The 17,953-nt window shown below is 53.5% G+C and overlaps 1 protein-coding gene across 22 annotated transcripts in view; it reads left to right on the plus strand.

Annotated features, from left to right (window-relative positions):
* Positions 1–17,953, plus strand: part of LOC120819812 (uncharacterized) — a 44,567-nt gene that overhangs the window by 22,548 nt on the left and 4,066 nt on the right. For 6 of the 22 annotated variants that reach the window (XM_078103730.1, XM_078103731.1, XM_078103725.1 and 3 more), the window contains 14 exons: positions 3,787–3,938; positions 4,442–4,526; positions 6,149–6,425; positions 6,544–7,114; positions 8,153–8,294; positions 8,433–8,549; positions 9,323–9,379; positions 9,501–9,569; positions 9,671–9,760; positions 10,944–11,053; positions 11,209–11,247; positions 12,161–12,872; positions 12,969–13,085; positions 13,844–17,473. In XM_078103730.1, the coding sequence (XP_077959856.1) occupies positions 3,787–3,938; positions 4,442–4,526; positions 6,149–6,425; positions 6,544–7,114; positions 8,153–8,294; positions 8,433–8,549; positions 9,323–9,379; positions 9,501–9,569; positions 9,671–9,760; positions 10,944–11,053; positions 11,209–11,247; positions 12,161–12,872; positions 12,969–13,085; positions 13,844–17,473 (6,168 nt within the window). Of the gene's footprint in view, positions 1–3,786; positions 3,939–4,441; positions 4,527–5,372; positions 5,427–6,148; positions 6,426–6,543; positions 7,115–8,152; positions 8,295–8,432; positions 8,550–9,322; positions 9,380–9,500; positions 9,570–9,670; positions 9,761–10,943; positions 11,054–11,208; positions 11,248–12,160; positions 12,873–12,968; positions 13,086–13,843; positions 17,474–17,953 lie in introns of all 22 variants that reach the window. The other 16 variants (XM_078103728.1, XM_078103741.1, XM_078103727.1 and 13 more) reach the window with 10 other exon arrangements.

Consider the following 17,953-nt stretch of genomic DNA (forward strand, 5'->3'; position numbering starts at 1 on the left):
CGTACAACTATATGCAGCAGAATGAGAAATTAATGCACTGCAGCTACGTGCTCGGCTCATTTTGCACCCACGCGTTGCGGTGAGTCATTGCGGCCTTGCCGTCCCCGCTGGTTTCCGAAGCTGCCGTTCGTTTATCTCTCAGCCTCCTATTATTATTCTCTAAAAAGAACCCTGCTGTACTAGCAGGAGTAAATGGCTCTTCATCCTCCAACTCTCCGTCCTCCTCTGCGTTTGCCTCCTAACCCGGCATTAAACCACCCACTCCCTCTCCCCGGGCCTCCGTCAGAGATGCAGCGCCGCCATCCGCCCGCCCCCCCGCCCGCCCACGCCGCTCTCCGAAATACCTGCTGCAAACCCCGCGGGAGATCCGCGCCGCGTGGGTTTTCTGTCCCTCTGCGCACGTGGTCTCGGTGCGCCGCCCTCGGTAGCGTACCGGCGCCGTGACCTCAGAGCGCCCCCCCCTCCCCCCCCGCAGCAGAGACGCCGTGTGGTTCGGTCGGATTTTAACGAGCCAAGTGTTTACCCAAAGTGCAGCCGAGGGTTTGGGTCAGCGTTCTGAGTGGCGCTGTAAGGTAAATACCACATGTTGTGGTACCGGGGTGTAATTATGGGGCCGCGGGGACCCGTGGACTGTGATGATTGTACTCTTGCTCGCGACCAATATGTCAGCTCTAGTTCCCCGGCCTGATTGCAATGTATATCTGCCTTTGTGTGTAATTATTGTGGAAGGAGAGCGAGAGAAGTTTGATATTCCCCCTTTTTGGTGACTCCATCCGCCTCCGCTGGTATGGAGGATTTGTGTTTACCTCTGTTGTCGTGTGTTGCCGTGGAAACATCCATCGAACGGCTGCTGTTATCGGCGGTAATGAGCAGAGGATGTTGGACCTGATTCCCGGCCATGTCGATGAGTCAGGGCGAAGGTCCGCGCCAGGTCCTCCAGCCTCCCCCTTCGGGTTCCCGCGTCCTCGCCGGTGGGTGCAGGGTGACTAACCGGAGGATCCTGCCGCAACGTGTCTGAGGAGGCGAGCGATGCCCCCGAATGGTGGGAAGTTGAATTTGTCACCACCGACGTCAGACAGTTGGCGCCTGATGCCAAAACAGCAGATGTTTCTGATCGTGTTCCAGGTGTTTGGAACTTACCGTGGACGCTGAACAATACACCTGAGTGTTTGGACGCTGATGCAATATTATTAAGGAAATGAGGCGGATGTAGTTTTGTTTTAAGGATGCGGAAATATTTGACTCGCTTCGTTCCCTCGCGCTGCTCTGAGCGGAAATCCCTTTAGCTGCACTTTTACTTTCCATCACTGGAAGCGAGTCCGTCGAACCCAAAAAATGTTGATGGCAGAGGAAGAGAATTTGCTTTTCGACCAAAATTGAGAATAGATCGGCGGCCAAGAGAAGCAAATATTTCTCCCCCTGTGTCATAAGAATGCGATGTCTCGCTGCGCAGTGGGCAGCAGTGGAGGAGACGCTAATCACGTCCCCTAAACACACAGTGACGAACGCCGTCGTAATGACACACGCCATCTGGACGCCGATCACAAGACGGAAGAATAATATACGGCGAGGAGAGCTGGAAGTAAACTATGCTGTGGATCCTTACTGGGAATATTCCAGTTCAGAGATCTGATTTTCTTATTGTTAATTGGAGCACTTGATAAAAAATGGAGTATTTAGGTGTGAGGCAAGTTTTCTGATTAATAGATGAGTTTATGTGTTTTATGTTTTGACTGGTACCGTATGACAGCTAAATGCATATTTAGCTGCTTCTTTCTTTGAATCTTTTCTATATAAATATCTTCCTGTCAACGCAAGAGAAACTAAGCTTTTGAAAGGATTTGTCCGTGTCCCCCCCCCCTCGAGACTCTGTGTCCCCCATCCAGACACCATTCATATTATAGCCTGAGCAACTTCAGACGCCACAATAAGTTTATGCCGGTTTCCTAATTCCCAACATTTTGTTCGGGCCTCTCGTCTCCCGCTCGTTTCCTCGCGGAGAGTCGGAGCGGCTCCGCGGACCCGAGCCCACATTGTGTGAACCGCCGCCGCCCCACAAAGGAGCCCATCGTGGCCCCCGGCAGAGGGGGACCCGGTCCGGGCTAGGTGACTGGAGAGGTGTGGGTTCATGGGGGATGTGGGGTGGGGGGGGTGCAGAGCTGACACGCTGCTTGGGAGGGAGGAGGGAGGAGGGAGGAGGGAGGAAGGAGGAGGGGGGGTCACACATGCTGCTTTTTACACTGTAGCTTGTTCACAACCACCTACTCTTATGCTCACATAATCACACAATCAGAGCGGTCCGATTCATTTTCAGATTCTGGTGTGATTGTAAAGCAGGGGGGGGGGGTTGTGTGAGTGTGGGGGGGGGGGGGCGGCTTAATTCTGTTCCCAGAATTTGAAATATTTTTCCGTTTATCCTCCTCTGACTCCAGCTCAAGGGCAAGCTCACATGTGTGTTTTCCTCCTACATTTGTTTACTCAGACAGATGGCCTCATAGCCCCCCCCCCCCCCCCACCCCCCGCACCCACCCCCCCTCCTCGTGTTCTCCTCGACCACCAGCTCCTCCGCTCTTCTCACCCTCTTGTCCCCCCCAAGCCTCCACGTCTGTGGCTGACGGGGGCCCTCGGGTCAAGCTGTCGCCGCGGCCTGAAGCGGGCCCGAGACCCTCGCCCAGCTGCCCGTCCGCCGCTCTGTCGGCCCCGGCTGTTTCCCTTGGACCCCCCCCACCCCTCACCTCGGTGTCAAGAGCCCTCTGGGATTTTAAAGCCGTGGGTTTGAGGAGTTTGGTGCGACGCACGTTTACGAGTCGGGGATGAAAGTTGACGTTCCTCAGTAGTGACGTGAACTCTCGTCCTGGTCGGTTACGGACTTTGTCCACATTCAAGGCTTCCGTGGCTCCGTCGCTGATACGCAGGGGTCGTTGTGCTGCACAAATGAGGCAAAAGCAAACGTGAACGGAATAATCATGACCATGATTATTGTGGCAGAGGTCACTTGGAGGTCAGTTTTCTGATCTGTTCCTCTATGAATGCTTCTACACAAATACCGTGTGTGGAAAGTTGTAACTTTAAAAAGCTGACGCGTTGCAACGAGCGTGAGGAGATTATCTTCACGCCTCCATTCATTGCAAACGAGCCGCGCACACACACACACGCACACACACACAAAGCCGCCGCACGCTTACATAAACCCGGCGGGGAGAAAACCTGCAGTCTTTGTGCACAAAGCAGCGTTGTGGTCACGTTATTTGTTATTTATGACGGGTCGGGCGTCGGCGTCAGACAGATTAAACTGGAAACCGCTCGGTGAACCCATGAACTCACGCCGTTGATCAGAACCTTTTTCAAAGGTGCTTTCAGGCTCTTCCTGTCCAGCCGGTAAACAACGTGTCCGTGTGGATTTGAGCGGATTGTGTGTGATGCAGTGAAGTATGTTTTTTTGTCTTTTTAGCTTGATGGAATGTCTTTGAACAGCTACTAAACATTCACCATTACTAACGTGCCGATCATGGGAAAAATACAAAATAAAAGCCTCCACGTATGATGCAATTATGTAATTATTCTCTTTTTAAATGCTGCGATACACATCGCATGAAGCGAAAACATCACGTGGAGCCTCAACCAGAACATTTACTTGCGCACAGACTGTGATTACATCAGCGTGCGTGGTCCGCCAGTCTTGGCAGGAGAACGGTGGGTGGGTGTGGGGGGGGGGGATGTGGGGGGGCGGATTGAGCGAGACGCGGGCACGTCCGCTAACTCGGCGTCTCCGTTGTGTCCCCGCAGCCCAGCACTCTGCCGCAGGGCACCGTCAACATGAACCAGTGCTCCGACGTCGTCGACGGGGAGTCCCGGACCGGCCAGAAGAACTCGCTGTGCGTCCTGACCCCCGACAAGGAGCACTTCATACGGGCCGAGTGCAAAGAAATCATCAACGGGTGAGATGCCACACGCGTGTCCCTCGTGTCCCCGCCTGGAATTATGTGGAATCACTGGTCTGAATGGAGACGGAGACATAGTTGTGCCCTCTGCTGTCTCCTTTGTGCCTTTTCACAAATCCAGCAGTGACTGTGCACATTCTCGACCTGCCCCTCCTCCCCCCCCCGTTCCCCCGTCCTCCCCCCGTTCCCCCCTGCGCCTCCGTTGGCTTGTACCTGTGTTCACCCCCCCCCCCCCCTCTCCGCTCTCCCTCCCTGGCTGTAGATCACATACCGCGGCTATTCTTAGTGTACTGTGACTCACAACTCCCACACTCCGTTATGCCTCCCGCTCCATCAGCGAACACCTCCCACTCTCCCATCACCTGCCCCCCCCCCATGCGCCGCTTCTGAGACGCCGCTCCGTCACGTCGGCCCCTCAAGGTAGAAACCCTGAACTAAAGGTTCAGGGTTTCTACAACCCCCCCCCAAAAACCCCAATGAGAACGCTTTGCTCTCCGTAGGTGGCAGGAGGCTCTGACCGTGTACCCGAGGACCAACAAGCAGAACCAGAAGAAAAAACGCAAGGTTGATCCCCCCACTCAGCAGGTAAAGCACCCACTCCCGCCCCGCACGGCGAAGGGCTGTTACCCGCCTCACCGAACCGTTACTGAGTCTGTCCAGTTCACGTAGTATATAAGAATATATATAAAAAACAAACCTAGCAACAAAAGATAAAGCCTTGTTACCAAAATCGTGATCTCAATAATAAAATGTAGGTGCTCTGTCCTCTGATATATCGTACAGCTCGCGCCCGCCGCGGGACGCCGCTTTTTCCATTTTGTGAGGCCTTGACGGTTGTGGAATGAGCGCCACCACTACAAGCCACCGTCCTATCTGAGCACAACCAGTTCCCGGTATCAATGATGTGTTTTTAGAACGGGGCTTTCTTTCAAATGCTTGGGAGAAAACGCACGTTCCTTGACAAACACCAACGGTCCACGCTAAGCAACGCGGTTCTGGGTAATCGTGCGTGCGGGTCAGTTTCTTCGTCCTCGGGGCTCTTTGGTTGTTTTGGGATGGAAATGCGATGCAGAGCGTTACAAAATATCAGCAGTTCACTTCAGGCTCCCGTTTCCACCCGAGTCCTCGTCCCGCTTCGACTGAATTCGCCGGAGACGTGTTTGTCTTCCGGGTGGCGGCTCGTAAATAAAGACGCCCGACGTCGAGTACAAAAATAAGTGTGTTTAAACTGAAAGAAAAAGAAGTTAAAGGCGTTTTTCCTTTGAGGTTCTTGCGTTTGAAGCGTTTTGCGATGCTTTGGCTTAAATAAAAACCAGTTCAACAAGTACGTGAACTATGAATCAGTGAGAGTTTGTTGGGTTCATCTGTATTGATTATAAATCAGCGCGACATAGTCAACATGGAAAAAAAGGGTTTTTATGTGATTTACAGGGTGAAGAAAACGCAAACCAGTGTTTTTCCACTAAAGACATGAACGGACACCCAGTGAGTTCAGCCTGGCCAAACCTCTGTTGTCCTGCTGCAATTGTGTTGAAATTCCCAAATAAATGATTGTTCTAATAATCCAACTCAATCAAGGTGACGGGTGAATAAAAAGAAACAATCCTTTTCCTTTCTGCACTCCGATCCGATTGATTTCTCAGCACAACAGCTGGTTTCTGGTGATCACATCTGGCTGCTGGATTGTTTGAGGGGGCTTTGCTCTGGATGAACACAAAGGCTGATTACGACCAACTGTACTCGATAGTCTGAGGCTTCAAATCAACATTTATCATTTTGGCATTTGACATCAACATTAAAATGTCACATTCCAGAGGTGGTTGAGTAGAATTGTTTCCACTGCCAATAACTCGCAGAGCTTTGTCACGACCAAAAGTCAACATTTATTGAAAAAGATTAATGTTATCATTTCACAAACTGCAAAAACAAGAAACAGGCCACATTGGCTTATTTCAATAAAATTGAGCACATTGATCCAGGTTTTTTTGTTTGTTTTTTAAGGTTGCAACAACAATAAAAGCTAAAGCAATGACATTTGGTACAGCCCTAAATTTACGCCGCGATAGATTTCGCTGCTGCAGAATTTTAATTTGTATAAGCGATCCATAATAATAACAATCTGTTCATCAGAAGCTAAATTCTGGATCTGTTTTCCCCCATTTCGTTATTCTCCAACCTTTTTTTCCTTCTCGTATTCCTATTTGTAGTCTCTGTGTGACCTCACCTCCCATTGTGTCCTTCCCTCCTCCCCGCCGACCCAAACCCGCCCCCAGGAGCCCGGCCCGGCCAAGGTGACGGTGACCAGCAGCGCCGGAGGAGGCCTCCCGTGCCTCCCCGGCGCCGAGCGCGTGCCGATGAGCCGCTCCTCCCTGTGGCAGGAGGAGCACCGCTGGAGCCGGGCGGCCATCCCCTGCAGCCGCAGCGCCTCCTGCGTCAGCCAGCTGAGCCAGAGCCGGCCGGACGCCCGCGTCGCCGCTCAAGACGGTAACGGCGCGCCGCACGCGCTCCTCCTGTCCGGCGCCGAAAAGCATTTTGTCAAACACAGATATGCGTTGTGGGCGTTTTTAAAAAAAAAAGTTTCTTGTCGGTGTCTTTGCGTCAGATGGCGGCACCGTGAGCGCCGGACGCAAGGCGCGAGTGGAGAGCGGTTACTTCTCCCTGGAGAAAACCAAGTCGGAACCTCCCCCGCAACACCAGCCGCCCCAGCATCTGCCCCTGTCCTCCTCGCCGTCTTCCTCCTCTTTGGGAGCACTCAGTCCCAGGTACAACTCTGAGTCCGAATCCCGAGCTTCCCCTTGTCAACCCTCCCAAGATCCTTTCCCTCCTCCAGGTGCACTGGTTTCCCCGAGCTCCTCCTCCTCCACCATCAGCTCCTCCCAGAGCTCGCTGGATTCCGAACCCAGCGGGCCTCCACCTGCCTGGGAGGCACGCGACGGTGGCGGTGGTGGTGGTGGTGGTGGTGGAGGAGGGATTTCTAGTGTCAGTGGTGGTGGGGGAGGAGGCAGAGGGGGCCGGCCGGGCTCTGAGTACGCGGCTCTGTCCGCCGTGCCGCGGGCTCGCCGGCTCAGTCACCGCGAGGCCTTCCGCTCTGACAAAAAGCGCCAGGAGCTGCGGGCGCGGACCCGGAGTCCCGGCCGGGAGGAGGTGGCCCGGCTGTTTGGGGAGGAGCGCAGGTGAGCGGCCCCTGTGCACGCGTCGCGCCCGGCGACCCCACACGCAGATTCACGCGCGCTCGGAAATCCTGATGCGTGCGTGCTTGAACGTCAGCGCTTGTAGTTTTCTGGCACCACCCTGTGGCTGCTGTCCTTCAGGCCCCCCGGTAGCTACCAGTGGTCAGTCCTTAGTAATGTGGGGATTAAAATGCATGTTTTACTGTCGATATCTACTGATTTCTACCTCCTGCTCCTTTTTTTGCCGGTTTGTTTTGTCATTTCAATCTTTTCCAGGGGCTACTGATCAGAGCATCCCACTCCCCCCGCCCCCCCCCTCCTCTCTGAATGCTGATTCCTGCTTTCTGTCATTTCATCTCTGCGTTGCCAGGGAGACCGCACAGCGAAACACGGTTTCATGAACACTTGATTTAATGTGTGTGTTGTGCATACTGTAATGGGTTGGTGGTGCTGATGCTGCGTTGACCTGCAGTTAGATCTTTCTTTTTTTCTTGTGCAGATACACACACACACACACACACACACACACACACACACACACAGGTAACACTGTGCTGCTACTTCAATTTGTTTAATCCACCATCCTCATTTTCTGTTTCCTCTGAAGTTTAATCTCATTATCTAACGCCTTCTTTTTATCCTTTGATGTATCTCTGTTGTTCTCTTTGGGGATATAACTTTTACACCTTTCACATTGTTGTTCCGTGAGAGTCTCTTTGAGTCTAGAATGAAATCCAGTCAAGCTTCCTATATATATTTTGTAAATGTTTTGCGCTCATGGCTGCAGTTAAAATGCGTATGTATCCATAAGGGAACAACAAGGGAAATTGATTTTCGGAAAACTTGGTTTTGATTTTACGTTTCTTCTGCCACAATATTGCATATTCATGTGCTGCATTTCAAAGAATTCTTTTTTGTTCTATGCTGAAAAATACTGTTTGAAACAATGATTGAAATATTTAACCGGTTGTCAGACGTGACTTGTGGAACCCAATGTGCACGAGAACTTGTCTAAAGCGGATCCCCTGCTCCGTCCGTTAGGCGTTCTCAGATCATTGGCCGATTTGAGGAGGGTCCGCCTGAGGAGCGCATGGACACGAGTACCTCCAGCGAGCCCTGCGCTGACACGCCGCTCACCCAGAGACAGGGACGCAGCGAGAGGCGCTACCTGGCTAACAAGCATGTATGTTACTCTCCTTTCTTAAACCTCAACAGAGGGATCTAAAAAGCGGTGAACGACCCCCTGAATGCTGTGTGTGTTATGTGACATCAATCGGGGATCGATGCTCCGCACACGGATTTAATCATATTGTATCTGCAGGAGATTTCGCTGGATGCAGGGAAGGACCGCTCGGGTCCTGATGTGTCCGGCTCCACTTATGCTAATTTGAGAAGAGCCAAGTCGCTGGATCGCAGAGTCACCGAGTCGGCGATGACTGTGAGTGCAAATAATATTATAGAAAAGGGCGCGATCCGTTTACCAGCTTCCCACCCTTTAAAAAAAGAAAAAGCCAAACGTGTTGAATGAAGCGCTGGGCCCTCAGTCTGCTCAGGCTGCGGGGGGGACGGGGACGGGGGGGGACGGGGGGGGGTCCGGTCAGTGTGTGTTTCGGTCTCTGTGGGCGAGCTGCAGCTGCCAGTAACCCCGCCCCCTCACACACACACACACACACACACTTATGCACGTACCCCTTCCCGCCTCCGCTACTGATGACTATAAATAGCCAGCGCAGAAGCGGTCGTGTATACGTCCGGGGGGGGAAAGACGGCAGGTAGCCGTCAGAATGACTCTCTGCCACGCGCTGACGCCTCACCTGACGAAGCTCAACAGGAACAAGGTACCGTCGAGGGAGCAGCAGCAGCGGCGGCGGGGGGGTGCGGTGGGGGGCGCAGGTCTTGAACGATTGACTCTGGGGTCTATAAACAGGCTTGAGCAGTTTGTGTTTCACAGCGACGGTCCAGCCGGACTGTTTGCTGGAGCCAAATGTTTTCACTTGTACTTATTGGTGTGACTTGAATGTAAACAAATGCATGTAGATGCAGCAGTTGCGCCGGGTGGTGTCAATTTTTACATTGCGACTGTGTCACATCAACGGCGAGATGATGACGATTTCTAATGTAGCGACTGATTAGCTCAAAGTAACTGTTTGCTTTTTCCGTTTAATGTGCTTGACGTTTAAACCTCTAAAAACGAATGTGTCTTAATTGCAGCCGGATCTGTTGAACTTCAAGAAGGGATGGATGACGAAGCTGTACGACGATGGAATGGTAGTTAACTTTCATCAGTGGGACTAAAGGGCATCGGTTTACACTGAATACGATTACATCGCAGTTTATTGAAGCCCAGTGAAATGCAATTAATAGGTTCTTTTTGTTTGTTGCGCCTTAGTGGAAGAAACACTGGTTTGTCCTCACGGATCAGAGTCTGAGGTACTACAAGGACTCGATAGCCGAGGAGGTAACACTTGTCTTCAACAGACTGTGTTGTTTTAACTGAAAAATTGAAATGACGAGACAATTTTCACAGATATTTATATATATATATATATTTTTTTATAGGCATCAGAACTGGATGGTGAGATTGACCTCTCCACGTGTTATGATGTCAAGGAGTTCCCCGTCCAGAGGAACTATGGCTTCCAAATCCTGGTGAGTGTTGCTCGTCCATGCCATCGGTTTGTCCTGTGAGGAATGAACTCATTGTCGACACACTACACGTTGCCGTCTGCTGACCGTCTATAAACAGCCTTTTGACGCAATGTGGCGCATCTCCAGGTATCAGGTTTTGTCTTTCTGAAAGAACCGTTTGTCTGCAATGACGGATGTCTTTGGACTTGTCATCTCCCCCCCCCGAGGGGCCGACATCACGGCGGTCTAAATCCGCTCCCGCTTGTCTCCCTGAAGCCGTTTGTCCTTCCTCCTGCACAACGTGTGCGTCCAAAACACGCACATCCGTGTATTTGCAGGACATGGGAGAAGTTCTATGGATGCCGGAGAGAATCCTATGACGGAATGCTTGTGTTGTGTAATAACAATAATAATAACAAAGTTTACCTAGCTGATTTCTCCAGAGGAGGCCAGAAATAGAGAAGTCGAGGGGATCGTTGTCTCTTTGGCTGAGAACAACACGGCTTTGGTGTCGTGAAATGAGTAACTCCAGTATTAATGTCCCCGGGCTGCGTGGTCCGACTGCAAGGGGCTCTGTCATGCAGGCAAAGCAGTGGAATATATATAGATATATATAATATATATCTATATATCTCAGTGTAGTGTGAATGCGTGATATATCACTAGGCCACTTAGTGCAGCGCACCTCTGTTTAAGAGTCTAAGGCGTTAACAAGACGGGTCTCAACTACGTGTAATTGTAAACTGCTTCCACCTGTTTTAAAGACGGTGCCCATTTTTGCATATACAGAATTAGAAGATGATGTTAGAGGTAATGGATCAGGATCCGTCGTGTGTAAAGTGATGTTCTCTAACTACACCCTGCAGGGTCTGCTGCACTGGATCTTTAGGGAGAAAACGCATCAAATGAAGGATTTAAAAGTGTGTGTTGTTTTTTTAATTTTCTTTCCTTGTTGGGAAATTTTATTATTTCTCTGTGTGAAAGAGAAGCAGCAATAATGGCGCACAGCATGTAGCAAATCGCACACATTACACACTATTTAATATTTAAGTTGCACATAACTCTGCTAATAGCAAAACGGCGCGAGGCCAAGAATGTTTGTCTTCATTTCAGTCTCTATTCTCCTGCGTTTATAAAACTGGTATGCTTTTCAAAACTGTGGAAGTATTCGTGGAGTTAGTAGTATTTTCCTTTCTGTGTCCAGTGTAAGGAGGAAGCGTGCACCCTGTCGGCCATGACCTCTGGAATCCGTCGCAACTGGATCCAGGCCATCATGAAGAACGTGCGACCCACCATCGCTCCAGATGTCACCCGGTAATCCCCAGAGAGGATCAACACCTAATCCCCCTGCAGATGTGACGGCGGCGTTTCTCACTTATTTCACTTTAATTCATCTCTCCTCCTCACCCTCTCCTCCCCTTCTTTCTCTTCCTCCCTCGCCCCCCCCGGTATTTTCCACCTGCTTCCAGGAAAAACATCTCTCTGAAACTTTCCGTTCTGAAGCCCAGGTTGGAGTGCTTGTGTGTTGAACCGCCCCCCCCCCTCCGTTGCCCCTGAACAGTGATGTAGTTGCTCAGCGATGTCGCCTCAGCGTGCTTGTTGTCCCTGCCTATGTCATGTGTTGAGTAATGTCCCCCTGTCAGTTGTGCTATTGTGGAGACACACACACACACACTCATGAACACACTAGAACAAGCTACCGACCGGCTGCAGATCACCAGCGGGGAGGATTTTATTCATCGATTATGTCACTGTGGTCGTCCAGAAACTTTTGGAAGTGATCACAGAAGAAGAAGATCCCAACTGCAGCACTACGGAGACGGGAGCTGAGACATAAAGGACCGTCGGGTCCGACGCTCGGCCGGCGTGTCCCTCAGAGGGCGCGTGTGATATTTTTGGTATTTCTGCAAAGCGCCTCACAGACAGATCCCCCCGTTCTCATTCCTGAGCTCTGTTCCTTCTCATTCCCCCCTTACTCGTATCCCCTGACACACACACACACACACACACACACACACACACACACACACACACACACACACACGGTAAAAATAGATCATTCCGTCAGGTCTCTTTTTTTATAATACTCTGCCCCTCAACACTACGAAGGGCCAATCGTTCGCATTCTTTACGCTGAGCTGCTGCTGTATACAAATAGCAACTACGGCGAGCATTTCTCGCCACGCTAATCCTCCGACCATCGAGGTTAACCGGCATGAACTCGCCCAACGCGTCGTCCCATGTCAGCGTTTCCGTGTCGGTGCTTTGACCTGATGCTTTCAGCGCACAACGCGATGATGCTGCTCCGTCCCGCTAACGAATGTGTTCGTCCGGCAAAGCTTGTCGCAATATTGTTGACGTCGATGTATCAGCGCTCCGTCAAAATCGCCTGTCCCTTTTTTGTGTCTTCTGTCCCCTCAGGTCCCTCGCCGATGAGAAGGCGTTGGCCCATGTGACGTCGGAGCCGAGTCCACAGGCCGCCGGCGCCGAGCCGAGCCCCAGTCCAGAGGCCCCCGAGTCGCACGCCCGCCGGCAGCCGGGCAGCGACGCCTCCTCCCCGTCCTTTGAGCCCCGGAAAAGCCGAGTTCGTGAGCGCAGGCGAGAGGGTCGCTCGAAGACCTTTGACTGGTCCGAGTTCAAAGCGGAGCGGACGGAGAGGCCGCCGAAGGACCGGGCGGACACCGTCGACCTCAGCTCGTCCTTCTCCCCGGCCTCCTCTTACTGCTCTCCTTCCTCTTCGCCTTCGTCGTTGGCGTCCTCTCCCGTCTCCGCCTCCTCCCTCCCAGCCTCTTCTGCGTCGGCGCTGGAAGCGGAAACGGAGAGGGGGCCCAGTGCGGCCGGTGCGACCCACAGGCCAAATAGTGTTACCGTCACCGTGACCTCCGCGCTGAACACGCCGCCGCCGCCGCTGATGCGGGGATGCAAAGAGCACGCAAAGATGGAGGTGGACCGTCCCGCCGGTGAAGACCAGCGGGACGCCGGAACCTCGGTGGTGCGAGAAGAGATCGAGCAGCGATGGCATCAGGTGGAGAGGACGCCGCTGAGGGAAGAGAAGCAAGTGGCGATCAACACGGCTCCGGGAAACTCTGACCGGCTGCCGGCGCACCAGCTCGCCGCCCTGCTGGACAAAGAGGTGCGTTCGCCCGGCGTGGCGGGTGCGCATATATATCGGTGAGCGTCTTGTGCCATTTGTTCACCGTTTCTTCTCTGTCTTGTCTCCTCTGTGCAGTTGGGACAGAAGCAGCAGGAGCTGGACAGGCTGCAGAGGCAAAATGATGTTTTGAAGGAGCAGTTGGGAGATGCTCTAGGGAAGGAGCAAAGTGCCAGAGACGGCTATGTGCTGCAGGTACACCGCTCACCGCTCACCGCGCAGGATTTAATTTAACAACCACATGCACCAAAATATCTTTCCAACACGCGTTCCAATTTTTTAAAAAGATGTATGTTTCGCAAAAGCATAAAATAAGTCCACATGTGATGATTGTACTTTGCGGGTCTACTTATGGTGGATCAGATTCACGTGTAAACTCTACTAACAGGTGTGGGGGCTTATTCTCTGATGGTGCATGGTTGCGGTGTTCTCGGCATGATTTGTCACTAACTGTGTTTACGGAGTTTCACATCTCCTGGGACGATAATTGTTTCGATCTAATTCGCTTAAGGTAAGAAACCTGATTGAGAAACCTTGCGCTGTGCTTTTTCTCTCGTGTGTGCTTCGTCTGTGTGTCCTCTGCCGGCCTGATCCGTGCCTGCTTTTTGCTGTCTCAGGATGGCGTCCTCTTTGGGTTGTGCGCTTATACAGGCCACTTATCACTTTTGTCATTTTTGTATCCCATCATGTAAATGTTTGTCTATTTTCTTTTATTTAATCCCTATATTAGTGTACCACCAAATTTTTTTATTTTTTATTTTTTCTCATTTCTTTCCAAGTCACGTCTGAAAAAAGCACAGTGGAAGCTTGTAGAGAAAGCGAGATTGATATAAGGAAGGGGGTAAAAAACGTATTTCCCCCCCCGGTTAAGCCCGAGATGTGGTTCTCCGTACACGGTCGGGTGGAAGTGAGGCGATATCATTAACGAAACTGTCTCGTCAATCTTTTTCAAGAACGCGACGCCGTCCTCCTCGTCGGCGCACCGAGCGCCGTGGCAATGCCTGCGCGGCCTAAATCAAGATTTGCAGGGCGAGCTGGAGACACAGAAGCACAAGCAGGACCTCGCTCAGCAGCAAATCCGAACGCTGAAGAGGAGCTACACGGAAGCCCAGGACGCTGTGGACCACCACGAGGCCGGCGTTCAGGCGCTGCGGTCGAAACTGGCGTCCGCGATGGCGGAGATCTCTGCCAGTGAACAGGCCGTGGCCCGGATGCGCAACGAGCTCAAGCTGGAGCAGAGGCGCTCCCGGGAGCAGGAAGAGGAGCACGGCCGCGGCGAGGCCACCCTGCGAGCCCAGCTGAAGGACAGCGAAGACCGGCTGCGTGACGTGGAGGCCAGCCTCCTGGAGAGAAACCAGGCCCTGAGGCACCTGGAGCACCAGCAGGCCCTGCAGCGAGACCACGCCAGGGAGCTCCACCGGCTGCAGGAGAGGCTGCAGGAGGTCACCGGGCGGCTGAGTGCCACCGAAGAGGCTCACGCGCTGAAAGAGGAGCGCCTGAGGAGGGAGCAGCACGGCATGCGGGAGAGCCACGAAAGCGAGCGGCGGATTCTGTGCGGGAGATTGGCCGAGGCTGAAGCGGCGCAGGCGGAGACGATGAACCGGCTGCTGGAGGCCGAGCAGCAGGTGGAGGCCCTGTTGAGGGGGAGGCAGGCGGGCTCCGGGGGGCAGGAGATGCCGAAATTGCGAGAAGAGCTGGCCCAGAAGGCCGACGCGGCGGAGTCACTGAGGGAGAGCGTGCGCAGGCTGGAGGAGGAGAAGGGCCACCTCACCTGCCGCTGTCAGGAGCTTCTCAACCAGATCGCAGAAGCAGACCGAGAGGTCAGTAAGCTTCGCAGCCGCCTGGAGACGGAAGAGGCCGACTACTGCACGCTGGAGCACTCGTATGAGAGGGCCACCCAAGAGTTTCAGAAAATAAGCCAGGTCCTGAGGGAAAAAGAGGACGAGATCCGGCAGACCAAGGAGACGTACGAGCGGCTGGTGGAACGTAAGGAAGAGGACTTGAAAGAGGCCCTCGTTAAAATGGCTGCGCTCGGCTGCAGCTTGGAGGAAACGGAACACAGGCTGCAAGCAAAGGAGGAGCTTCTTTGTCGGCTGAGTCCAAGTATCTTAGAGACGGTTGAGCCTTGTGGTGCTGAGAAAGACCTGAAAGCCAAGCTCGTGGTCGCAAAGGACCGCATAGCCGAGCTGGAGCAGCATCTCAATGCCCTGCAGCTGGGATACGCCGACCTGCGCGCGGAAAAGCCCCAAATCCCGGAGCAGAGCAAGAAGTCGAGGCTTAAAACGTCGGCCTCCTTATCAGCCGACAGAGAGCTCTCACTCCCCTTTGACAATGCGTCAAACACGGATAACTTCCCCGACGATAAAGAGTCTCAAGCCAAGAGACCCAGGATCCGCTTTTCCAGCATTCAGGGCCAGAAATACCTGAACCTAGAGGGCCTGGACGCCAGCCATTTCAGCGAGGACCTCGGTCCACGCGAGGGACAGACGTCCTCTGAAACCGCCTCGCATCAGAGTAGCGACCCGGAGAAGTTCCTCTCCATCATACGTTCCCTGGAGGCCAAACTGCTCGCCACCGAGAATAAACTCCGCGACCTCACGCGGCGTCTGGAGGAGCAGCGCCGCACCCGAGCAGAGGACGCTTCAGAGCCCGAATCGGCGCGCGGGAGTGGTAGCGCTGCCGACGAGCGGTATGCCAGCGCCCTGCTGTGCGTGGAGAACAGCAGGGAGAAAGTCGGCGCGATCCTCGGCGGCGCCGGTGGCGCCGAGTCGCAGCTGCACTCGTTGTCGGCGATCGAGAGGGATTTGTTCAGCGCGTCGCTGTACATGCGACAAGGACATGAGACATGGGGACAGCGATCCCCCCCTGAGCGTCAAACCCCCGAGGCTCTAGATGGGGAAGCTCTGCGGCTCTTTGCCCAAACGCTGTCGCTTGAGGCGGTCGTCTTGAACAAGATGGCTTCGTTACTACAGACGTCCAAGTCCGACGTCTTGCATTCTCTCGCTGACGTGTGGGAGGACGTAGGGGACATTAAAAGGGCGGACAAAGGTTGCTTGGCTGTAGTTTATGCCGATGCCTTGACCACAAAGTTGATGTTAGAGAGTTCCTTCTGTAAAGAATTGGAAAAAGCCAAGACGGGCGACGCTGAATCCAGAGCGAGCGTTTCCGCCGACGTAGATGTCGATGCTGCAGTTGTCTTTAACACCGTCGTGAAAGCGGAGCTGGCCTACTCTATTCACGAGCTCAAAGTTTGCTACGAGGATGAATTAAAAACACTAAAAGGGGAGTTGACGCTGGCCCACGACAACCTGCATCACAGGGAAGAGGCTCTGAAGGCGATTATTGAGGCTTCCAAAAGTCCCGATTTGAAAAATGTAATAAAAGAAATCAAAAACGAGTTTGGGTTCAGCAGACCGAGATTAGCCGACGTCACCCCCCCCGAACTGGCCCCCTACGTGGAGCAGATTGAGATGGAGGAGGCCAGAGGCTCGGCCGAGGAAATCGTAGACCGGCACCTGGCGGCCGAAACGGCAGAAACTCGCGGCGCCGAATCGATCGGATCGCTGCGCAGCGCGCACGAGCGCCTGGCCGACGAGCTACAAAGACAAGCGGCCGTCCTCCACGCGTGTGCCCAGGAGATAGAGCGGGGCGGAACCCGCCCGGGCCCGCGCGAAATGCTCCACGGCGCTCTAGCCCAGCAGAGCTCGCGCCCTTTCACGGGCGCCTCTCTCTGCATGCGCGACGCCCTGGTCCAGGCCCAAGTGGCGTACGTGGCGTGCAGGCTGCGGGCCCTGCACCAAGAAGACCTGGGCCGCTGCCGGCGGGCGGGCCGCGACATGAGCGCGCTCGTCCAGCAGCACGCCGGCGACGTCGCCGCCATCCGCGAGCGATACCAGGCGGCCCTCGAGGGCGAGCGGCAGAACTTCGCGCGGACCGCGGCGGCTCTGCAGAAGGAGAACCAGGCGCTGAAGAGCGAGATCAGCAAGCGCGTGAACCAGCTCTCCCAGCAGCAGAAGCAACTGGCTCTCCTGGAGGGCCGCTATAAGAAGGAGGCCGAGGAGCTGAGGCGACGGCACGCGCGGGAGCTGAGCCGAGCGGAGAAGGGCCGCGCCTCCGCCGAGCTGGCCCTCGTGGAGACGACCTCGGACAGTCGGCGCGAGCTGGAGGTCCTGCTGGCGGACGCGGGCGCCGCGGAGGAGCGGCACGAGGCTCGCGTGGGGGAACTGGAGGAGCGGTTTGAACAGAGGATCTGTGAGCTCCAGCGCGTCCACGAGCGGGAGATGGAAAAGTTGAGTTCACAATACATGCGAGACATTCAAGGCGTCCAAAGGGACCAGGAGAAGATGAAGGAGCCTCGGGTTCCCCGCTCGTGCCCCGGTGACGAGGCCGCCACGCCGATGGAAGAGGAGGAGCAGGGGAGCGGGGAGGACGCGGAGCTGGACTCCATGTTGGTTCTGAAGGGCCGCGTCCGGGAGCTGGAGGCTCAGATGAGCACCATGAGGGACGAACTGGAGAACAAGCACCTAGAAGGAGATGTGGCCAGCCTGAGAGAGAAATACCAGAGAGACTTTGAGAGTCTTAAGGTTTTTGCTCTTTCATTTTTACTTCAGTGATATTTTTAAATAAGTGAGTTGAGTCCTAGACGAATAGTACAATAGCTTAACCAAAAGGTGCTTTTCTGCCGATGTGTAGAGAGGTTGGAGGTGGGAAATGGTGTAATTTAAAGTTATTTGTAAATTCATGAAACTTTCAACCTAGATTACATCAGTTGGTTTACATACACACATATATTTAGATATAATAAGTGAGTCAAATATACCATCCTTTTCTTGTAAAACAGTCTATCTAGGTGATGGATTGGCAAATATTGTGGCTCCTGGGCGGTGCTTCCTCTGACAAGAACGACCCTTTAGTATTATTAACTACGGATGTGGCACAGACACGACTTCCCCCATTTACAAACGTACCATTTCCCACAATCAATGATAGAAATAAATGATGCAGCTCTCGTTTCTAACATAAAACGCTTGCATGGCTTCTATCACTAATTTTGCATGAACACC

Source organism: Gasterosteus aculeatus, chromosome 5 (assembly GCF_964276395.1).
Source record: "Gasterosteus aculeatus chromosome 5, fGasAcu3.hap1.1, whole genome shotgun sequence".
Taxonomy (NCBI): Eukaryota; Metazoa; Chordata; class Actinopteri; order Perciformes; family Gasterosteidae; genus Gasterosteus; species Gasterosteus aculeatus.